This window comes from Microtus oregoni, unplaced genomic scaffold (assembly GCF_018167655.1).
Source record: "Microtus oregoni isolate MIOR12 unplaced genomic scaffold, Mior012 000050F_001, whole genome shotgun sequence".
NCBI classification, from domain to species: domain Eukaryota; kingdom Metazoa; phylum Chordata; class Mammalia; order Rodentia; family Cricetidae; genus Microtus; species Microtus oregoni.
The window spans coordinates 360,959-371,662 of record NW_024543225.1 but is presented as its reverse complement, the minus strand read 5'-3'; the positions used below and the strand labels follow the sequence as shown (position 1 = coordinate 371,662).

The 10,704-nt window shown below is 37.7% G+C and overlaps 1 protein-coding gene across 1 annotated transcript; it reads left to right on the top strand.

The window, feature by feature from the left end:
* Positions 1–9,146: 9,146 nt before the first annotated feature.
* On the top strand, positions 9,147–9,704 carry LOC121436663 (glutamic acid-rich protein-like). The gene has a single exon (XM_041636670.1). The coding sequence runs from the start codon at positions 9,147–9,149 to the stop codon at positions 9,702–9,704; it is 558 nt and encodes a 185-aa protein (XP_041492604.1).
* Positions 9,705–10,704: the final 1,000 nt, after the last annotated feature.

Below are 10,704 nucleotides of genomic sequence, written 5' to 3'. Positions count from 1 at the left end.
AAGACAAACTATATAAAGATGACAAAGTTCCTTAAAGAGGAAATGAATCGATCTATTAAAGAAATTCGTCCACAAAAGCTAACGGAAGTCAAATTCCCCTTTGGTGAGAGCATCAAATGAGTTAAAAATGAGGAACATTATACAAGACAGCTGAGTAGTGTCCTTAAGCACTGTCAAGATCGTGGACCATAAGGAAAGATGAGCAAACTGGCATAGGCCAAAGGAGACTTAGAGATTTGATGACCAAGTGCAATGTGGCATACTCGATCAGAGAAGGGACGTTAGTGTGGGAAACAAAAATGATAAAATTTAATGAACTTGGGAATTTAGGTAATAATAACATACTAGTGTTGAATTTTGGGTTTTGACAAATGTATCAGACCCGGGAGAAAGGGGGTACAAGTGTTACAAAAGGAAGAAAGTATCATAATAAAAAGTTAAAAAGTTAAATGTTAAAAAAAAAAAAAGAAATTCGGGAAACACAAAACAATTGGAGGAAATTAATAAATACGTTAAGGAAAGCCACGAAAAGAAAACAGTTGAAGGAAATAAATAAAACTGTTCAAGACCTGAAAGTGGAAATAGAAGCAATAAAGAAGACACAAGCTGAGGGAATTCTGGGAACTAAAAATTTAGGAATGCGAACAGGAACTATAGAGGCAAGCTCCACCAAATAACTACAAGAGGAGAAAGAATCTCAATAAATGAAGACACAGTAAAAGAAATGGATACCCCAGTCAAATAAAATGGTACAACTAAAAATTTCCTGACAAAAATCTTCCAGGAAATCTGGGACACTATAAAAAGATCCATGAATAAGAGGAATAGAGAAAGAGAAATCCCAGCTCAAAGACCCAGAAAATATTTTTAACAGAATCATAGAAGCAAATGTTCTTAACCTAAAGAAGGAGAGGCCTATATAGGTATATGTTGAGAGCTGATGTGGAAGTATTCAAGCAGGTGACGACCAATGTTCAACATACTGGTGTTCTCAGTCACAAAGACAGCTAATTTTAGACTCCAGAGCAGATTCAGAACAGACTGGTTGCCCCTGGAGATGAATATCTGTTTGCCCCTAGAGACAAATACACAAGGCCATTTTCCCAGGTGTTTGTTACTGACTCAAGGTCAGAGCTTGAAGTAACTTTAGTAGGCATAACTTTCTCAGCAATTGACTTTTTGCACATAATCTCAGCCTCAGTTTATGTTAAAGGTTCAAAGTTCAGTTAACTAACTGTTTACTTTCTATTTGGGAATACTCACCAACTTAGAGCTACATGCATGACCAAGTGTTACTCACTGGTTGGTCAATGTGACCTCTCTAGCCTAAGAGAAACGATGTGGCTTATCTTGTGTTATGAGAATAGGTTTGGCCCTGGAAATATAACATATAATTGTCCAGAGTTTGGCTGTGGGAATAGGAAGCTTTGTTGAGCTATGTAGGGAGCTGCTGGAAAAAGAGCTTTGCAGGATGTGAATGAGAGGATATGTGTGCTGAAAGGGAAATGGGAGAAGAAATGTGAAGGTATGTAACTATGTGGAAAATGTATGAAGACTACAACTGTATGGAGATTTGTAACTGTGTAGAGACAAGGAAGATGAAGCAGTATAGGAAATAGATGCACCTGTGTAAAGAGATGTTTGGCTATCTAGGACACAGATGTATGCATGTAACAGAGATATGCAGCTATATGTAAAGAATGAAGCTGTGTGACAGATTCTCAGAGAGGAATATTTAAGATCAAGTAAAAGAGAAAGTTATCATCAGAAAGCATGTGTTTCCTTATTTACCCCTCATATAGAAACGTCTAGTCCTCAGTACATAAAAATGAATACACAGCATACCCAAATTTATGGGACATAATAAAAGTGGAGCTACAGCACGAAGTGTCTACATTAAAAAAAAAATCAGAGAGATCTCATACTAGCAACTTGACAGCACACCTGAAAGCTCTACAATAAAAAGAAATGAACACACCCAAGAGGATTAAAAAGCAAGAAACAGTAAGTGCTGAAATCAACCAAAATAGAAACAAACAGAACAATATGTAAAATCTGCAAAACAGAGAGTTTGTTCGTTGAGAAAACCAACAAAACAGACAAACTCTTATCCAAACTAAAGACACAGAGAAAATATTAAAATTAGCAAAATCAGGAACATGAAGGGGGCATCAAAACAGACATCAAGGAAATCCAGAGAATCATAAGGATCTACTTTAAAGACCTGTACTCTACCATAAGTAGGTACCACTTACTAAAGTTAAATCAAGATTAGATGATCAAGATACACAAACTTACCAAACTAACTGAAAGGCAGGGAGAGATTATCCAAATTTTAAAAAAAGAGAGAAACAGAAAGGGAGATAAAACATCAGAAACTGAGGAAATACAGAGAATCATGAAGACATGTTTGAACGCCTTGAATTCCAAAAAAACTGGAAAATCTAAAAGAGATGATTAATTTCATCAGTAGGTACCACTTACCAGAGTTAAATCAAGCTCAGATAAACAATTTAAACAGACTCATAATCCCTAATCAAATGGAAGCAGTCATTAAACGTCTCCCAAATAAAAAAAAGCCCAGGACCAGAGCGTTTTAATGCAGAATTCTATCAGGCTTTCAAAGAAGAGTTAATGCCAATACTCTTCAAATTACTTCACCAAGTAAAAACAGAAGGAACATTGCCAAATTTTATAAAGCCACATTTAACCCTGATACCAAAACCACATAAAGACTCATCAAGGAAAGAAAATTACAGATCAATTTTCCTCATGAATATACATGTAAAATACTCAATAAAAACTGGCAAACTAAGTTCAAAAACACATCAAAAAAGATCATCCACCATTGTCAAGTAGGTTTCATCCTAGAGATGCAGGAATAGTTCAGCACCCAAAAAAAGAACATACAGTAAATGTAATCCACCATATAAACAAAACGCAAGATAAACATCACACAAATAATTAAGAGTCAAGGAGAAAAGTCAGAAGGGAATTAAAAAAAAAGTTTTAAGATACATGAAAAAAAAACATGATATACACAAACATAGCAATTTTAAGTTAAGTGGTACTTAAAAGAACAATCGTTGTAAATGCCTCTATTAAAAGATAGACCTCAGAACAATTATTGACCCTTCCATTTTAAGATGCTAAAAAATTTAAAGAAAGTTCAGGTTAAAGCAAAAATAAGTAAATCATAACTTTAAAAAATAGAGTATAAGGCTAAGAATAGCTCAATCAGAAAAGGATTTGTTTTGCAAAGCATGAGAATCCAGAACTCACATAAAAAATACTGGATATACTGGTCTTGGTGGCCAGGAAATGAAAGAGCAGTCTTCGTTTACAATATATGGCCTGTGCTTGTAATCTAGGGTTCACTATTCAGTCAGTCTAGCCTATTCAGAGAATTGTAGGTAAGTAAGAGACCCTGTCTCTGAAAACTTGATTGTTCTCTGGGCTCTATATGCATGAGCACACCTAGGGACTGGCAGACACTGAGATACATGCATACACAAAAACAAACATACACACATTTGCAAATAAACTTAAAAAAACAAGTATCTAAAAACAAAACAAAAGCAATATAACCAAAGAACTATTATTGAAACAGATTATCTATAAATCAATAAAAAGTAAAGTAAATACAACAAAGAGAGAGGTAAGGGGAGAGAGTAGGAAGAGAAAGAGATGTGTGTGTGTGTGTGAGAGAGAGGGGGGGGAGGAGGAAGGGGGGAAGAGGGAGGGAGGGGATTATTTCAATTTTAAAAAGAGAAATATTATACTGTTTATTCAAAAATTCAAAGATCTGTCATCAACTTTGGAAAGCAGTTTGGTATATGGTGACACTAACCTACATTCTTTCACTTGATTTTGGTTGTTGGTTAAAGTTCATTGCAAACCACAATGATAATGATAGGTTGGTAGAACTATTATGAAGCTAATAGAGGTCTATTTAAGCAGCAATGGGAGACATTATGCACCACTGAAAACGCTAGCATTGCACTCCACTCACAGTGGCCCAGCTGCCCATCGAAACAGGTTTGGCTATAGGTTGTAGTGATATTTCATTTGTGTTTTAATAAATAAGTTTGCCTGAAGATCAGAGTGTAAATCAGCCACACTAGTCTGCCATACAGGCCAGGCAGCAGTGGCACACACCTTTAATCCCAGAAGCCACACTAATTAGTCATAGAGGCTGGGTGGTGGTGGTGTACAGCTTTCATCCCAGCACTAGAGAGGAATAGAAGGCAGGATGAGACTAGAACTCGCTCTCTTTCAGTCTGAAGATTTCCAAGTGGTAAGAGCTCTCTGGTGGCTTGGTTGCTTTGCTTTTCCCATCTTCTTATTGAACCCCAATATCTGTATCTGGTTTTTATTATTTGTGCTACAATAGTTAGTTGAGGGAAGAAGTAATAGTTACCAGATTAGTTCAAAGAGACTATGTAGCTAAGGAGGAGACTAAATAGCTAGGGTTTAGATCTTTACTGGAGTTCTATAGAATCATTGTTTTTTGTAGTCTACAGTAAGGAATTTAAGTCACTAGGCATATGCCTCTTCCACATTATCACTTTTCTTCTTGGCTATACTAAAGTCAACTTGTTTCCTCCATTACATATCCTAAACAGGATTTAATCTTTCACCACAGGCCCAAAGCAACATGACCAAAACCATGGACTAAAACCATAGGTCAAAATAAACTCTCAACCCTTGCTAAATATTTATCTCAAGCATTTTATCACAGAAATACAAAGGTGACAGACACACTACCATAGCACCTCAAATAGAGACCTGTGAAACACAGGACGTTTCTAAAATGATGAGAAATAAATGTTTTTCTGTTTCTTGACTCCAATATGGTTAATCACCCTATGGTTTATTTTAGTTAAGTGACCAAAGCAAGTATTTGTAACCTTACTGATTCTGTCATTCTTATCTGATTTCTAAGGGAATTCATATGCATCTCCAGATGCCTGAATAACCTTGGAAGATGTCATGCTGGTTATATGGAGTATGTCATGCAGGCTGTATGTTCTGTATCTACATAGGAACAGTGCCTATGCTGATTACCAAACCAATGTAAAGCTGACCCAAATCAAATGCAATAATTAATTTCAGGCTAGAGTACCCTGACATTGTGTTACATGCTTGCATATATTGTAGAGTTGAACACAGATGGGCTTTAGGTTGTCAATTTGAATGATGTCTGTAATGTGTCATTTGCAAGCTTTCAGACTGACAAGGACAACACCACTAGACAAGCAAACATGGAAAGGGGACATCTCACAGGGCCCCAAGCCTATGCAAAGAACGACAGGCAACTAAGAAATGTTGAGAGAGGAAGACATAGTCTTCCCCTGGGATGAGCACAGCTTATTCAATAACCAATAATCAACCCTGGAAAATAGATTGTACAAACACAAGTAACTTTATACAGATTAAGAAGGTTGTATTTATAAAATTAGGAATACATAAATTAAAGAAAAAGAGGCCACAGTCCCTGGATCTGAGAGAGAAAAAAGTGGGATACATGGAAAGGGGCATTGCAGAGAGGAAAGGTAAAAGGGAAAGTAATATAATTATACTTCAATTTTAAAAATAAAGATGATTTTAAAAATCCTTTAGAATGAGGCAGTTTTATTTATCCTTCATGTTAATATCAGTATAATTATATCAATGCATGTTTCTTTTTTTATTTTGGTTTTTGAAGACAGGGCTTCTCTGTGTAACAGCCTTGGCTGTCCTAGAACTCACTCTATGGACCAGGCTGGCCTCAAACTCACAGAGATCTGAGTGTGTCTGCCTACTGAGTGATTGTATTAATGGCATGTGCCACCACTACCTGGCATCAATACCTAATCATTTATTCTTTTTTTATTCTCATATTGATTCATATTTATATAAAAGATTCTTATTGAACTTAATTTCAGAGCATGCCAAAGGAGACTTGAAGGAGGAATGAGGATTGCACACAGATGGAAGGGATCCTTTAGTTTATTCAGGATGCCAAGGAAAGTGTCATAGACTGGGTGCTTTACTCAATAAAAACATACTTATCAGAGATTTACAGGCTGAGAATACCAAGTTCAAGAGGCTAAAGGATTTGGTGTCTGAGAGAAAACATGTTCAGGTTCCCATATGGTGGCTTCTCTTTATGTTCTCATGGGGAAGTGGCCACTTCAATACCTCTTTTGGAAGGGCATTGGTTCCATTGATGAGAGCATTTCCAGCAGGACCTTATACCACGCCAAAGGATGCATCATTTACTATCATCACCTCCAGGAATAGGAGCTCAAAATAAGGTTTAGGGGAACACAGCAGAAACAAAAGCAGGGGCTTTGTACCCTGTTTTATGGAAAGTCTTCACATCTAGTGGCATGTAGGAAGGAAGGTAGCACTCTGAGAAACGGAGAGATGATATTCCTATTTTCTATGGTAGAAAATGAAATATGTACTAAAATGATGCATGTATGTGCCACAATTGCAAGGCTGTACTGTGAGACACTTTTTAAAGTGTCCCTTTGGCTAAGCTTAACTCTATGTCCTAAATACCTTTCTTTAGATATTTATCCTTAGGTTGCTCACAACAGAACTTTTGTGAGTTTTGGAAACGTAGCCCTGCTTTATTGTTTGAACGATGATGTAGGTCCAAAGCCCTCTTTTCCCTCTGCTGGTCTATCTTGATGCCAACTGTAGTCATTACCTTCATGGCTATAGATATGACAATCCACTGGTGCCAGATTCTCTAACTTCTTTGCCAGGTTCAGGGTTGGGGGTTTTGGGGGAATACAAACATTTCTCCTGTGGGTTCCACATGGCAGTAAGCCTGTTTGCCTAGAGATAGACAAAACCATAGTGAGTGAGAGTTTCTATTCTTGCATATCCCATTTTCCATATATTCCTCCATTTATATTCACTCTTCCTTTCTGACACCACATTCTGTGAGTAGAGGCTCACACTTGGTTCTAAATAAGCACCTGTACAATATTGTTTTTACAAGTTCCCATCAAAGTATGCAGTCAAATAGCCAGTTCCTTCCAGAAGAGAGAAAATAGCTTACTTGTGCTATAACAAGATGCCATAGAGTAGGTAAGTAATTTACAAATAATTGTGTTTTATTTCTTATTTCTTAGTATACTGGTGGCTGTGAATCCAAGCCTAAGTCACTGACCATTGCTATGTCCTATAAAGAGTTTCATCTGCGTGTATGGTGGTGCTGTTTTGCTTCATCTTCCAGAGGGAATTACTATTGTATAGTAGTAATTTATAAGGTTTTAACCTTTCATTAAAGGGTAGCCCTTACTATCTCATGACCTACTAATGTGACAGTTGATATTGTTGTGTTGAGCATTTGGCTTCAATATAAACTTTGGTAGAGAAAGAAACATTCAGGCCACAGCAGTGAATCACACAATTTACCAGATGATAGGCACATTTTCAACCAGCCAGACAAAGAACTCTGGGCAACTAAGGAGTGCTGAGAACAGGAAGAAAAAGTGTTTTCCAGGAAAGAGCTCTCTACCCTGATATTTTATAGACAAAATAAAACACATGTGAAAATCTTTCTGCCATAGACTAATTCAGGTTCAACCATTACCCGTACTGTGATTTTGAAAAGCTCACTCTACAGCATGCCTTTAAACATCTAACACTGTCTCTCATCAAAGGTGGAGAAAGACTGGTTAGGCCCACTGAGGGCCATGACCGTTCTTTGTATTTGGCTAATTAACCTCTCTACATTTTCTTTGATATTTATGTGTTTTATGAAAAAAAAAATGTTCTCTTTTTGAAGTGGAAAGAGTATGCCAAATTGTCGTTAACACCTAAATTTTGTGGGCATGATTAAAGAGGTTGGTGGTTGTCATTTTCCTGAAATGGAACATTTTTATGTTTAAAGATTTTCACTATAAATATGAAAAGGTGTTTGATTTCTTCCTGGTAGAAAAATGCTTTATGCTTTGGAATGATTTACTCTTGTCTAACTGGGAAGAAGGAAACAGAAAATCTTAGTTTTTTTAGAACATCCTGGAAAGCCTTTTTATTTCTGACATATTTTCCTCTTTTCGTATGCATTAATGGAAGGACAGCTGTGAATATGGCAGTGCAAATTAAATACTGTTCAGGTTCCGGTTTGTTTTGGTTGGTTGTTTTTTTTTTTCACTTTCAACCCTTTGTTCTGATTGTAATCATTTCAACATTTCAGTATTTGTCTCTTTTCTGTCTCTATTTTTACTACCACTGAAATCTGAACTACACAACAATTGGGTTTTTTAATTTTCTTAGATTTGTATTTTACGTGTGTATAGGAGCATTTTCTTAGATTTGTATTTTATGTGTGTATAGGAGCATTTTCTTAGATTTGTATTTTATGTGTGTATAGCAGCATTTTCTTGCATGGCCGTGCATCACATGTCTACAATACCCAAGAGATTCAAAGGCACCAGATTCCCTGAAACCAGAGTTACAAATGGTTATTAACCACCATGTGGGTGCTGGGAATTGAACCTGGGTCCTCTGGAAGAGTAATAATTACTCTTCTGAGCCATCCCTCTTGCACCTCTACAACTGTTTTATAACTCTGTCTATATCAGCATAACTTAGGAGAAATACAAATCAGTGTGGACAGGCTCATTCATATTGATACACTATCATTTTGCTGGCAATATAAAATTTAAAAGACAAGGTTCCTATCACTTTAAAAGGTATCCGGAGGCAATAAGGCCTCAACTGAAAAAGGTGTGATTCTGAGCAGTCCCTAGATTTTAAGGACCTTTGTTGCTCATTGGGCACAATGTATGTCAATCACTATGTCTCAGCAAATGAGCTTATAGCTCTGGTGACATATGAGAGGGACCATTGTTACTCCTCAAGGCTCCGCCCCCTTATACCTGATCCTCAACCACCTTGGTGCCGGCCTCACGAGGCTGCTCCTCCTGGTGCTATCTAAACCTTCCTTTATAGGTACTCCTCAGGAACCAATTCCATCAGCTTACTAGCAGAAAACCTGCCCAACTGTTCTCACTGCCTCCAAGCAGGTACTTGCAGCCAACAGCCTCCCTCTACTTCGCGGTAGTCACCCTGACCAACCCAACCAACGCCTTCAAAGCTGGAAGTTTCAGTAAGATCTTGACTGGCAGGTATTTTGTGCAATGTCTGCTATTGTTGAGCAGGAACCTGGATTACCTGACCAAGAGCAAGAAGGTGGTGGGATGGAGCACAACACCAGCCAAATTGTCTTGCATGTGCTGCCGATGGAAGAGGCTGTTGATGACATCGATGGAACCGCAGCATTTCTAGTTTCACAGGCAGTCGTGAGAGCCATTACTGAGGAAGATTGTGGGCAAGAAGAGATCTGGCCTAATGTTGAGGAGATCTGGCCTCGTGTGGAAGATGTCTGGCCTCGTATCAGGGATATCTGGTCTAATGCAGAGGAGGTGTGGCCTGACGTTGAAGACGACTGGTATATCTGGAACAGTGACCAGGAGAGTGATGACCAGGAGCTTCAGGAAGAAGCTGGAGACAACCAGGACTACAATAACGAAGATGAGGAGGAGGAAGAGGAGGAGGAGGAGGATGAAGATGAGGACGATGAAGATGACGATGAGGATGATGACTACGAATACGAAGGGGAAGAGGAAAATGAAGAAGATCATGATGAGAATCATCAGGGGGAGAAAATTATCCTGCATGCCTGTGAGTTCACCTAAGGGGGGGTTGGTCCCTATAGAGAATAGTGTTTCTCTTAAATAAACCATGCCACTAAAGTGTGTATACATGCTCTTAATGACCACATTCTGCTCCACCCAAGGCAAGATGAGTAAAGTTCAGTCCTTGGGAACCCACAGATTTAGGAAAGGGAAGGACTCTCCAAGAAGACAAGAACCTGGCAAAGGAAACATAGAATTGGGATGGTGAGTGCCAAATAGCAGGAGCTACCTCTAGGATGCCTGTCTTTTATAACATCCCCAAAGGGATCCCATGGTACATCACACAACTCAGAGAACTGTGAGAACATGTTCTAGTACAGTGAGTTCATGACTAGCACTTCTGTATTCTATCCGCTGCTGATCTTTGCAACAAAGGGACCAAGGCCACTATGCTTCAGCAAATTTGTTTACCATTCAGCATCTGTTGGCATTGGTAGCTCACTTGCAGGCCATACTCTGAAAACCTAGTGTAAAAGTGGAAACCCAATTCTATCAATACCCTGCTATTGGGGAGTTTGGGGGGAGTGATTTGCTGCTTTCTACTAATCTTTTAGATAAGATTACAAATTCAGTGTACAGTCCTGCAGTAGCTGACTGTTGCTGGTTAAGGAATGTTTATGAAGAAGCCTTGGAGGAAGGAAGAGACCAGTAGCAAACAACAAGTAAATATATATATATATATATATATATATATATATATATATATATATATATATATATAGCTTTTTTGGATAAAGGTTTTAAAAATGCAATGATCTAATGTAGGATAATCCAAGACAATGAACTGCTATGAGAAAATACATGAAAACTATAAAATTCAGATATGAAGAGGTTGGGGAAATCAATGAGATAGATGCACTAGAGAATTTGATTTCAAATTAAACAAATGCTTTTTCAATAAAGCTCTAAAATATTTAAATTTCAACAAGATGAAGATGATTCTAATTCCTTCTAAAGGACCAGAAATAATTAACAGGACAGGATATTCATGCTCTTAGAA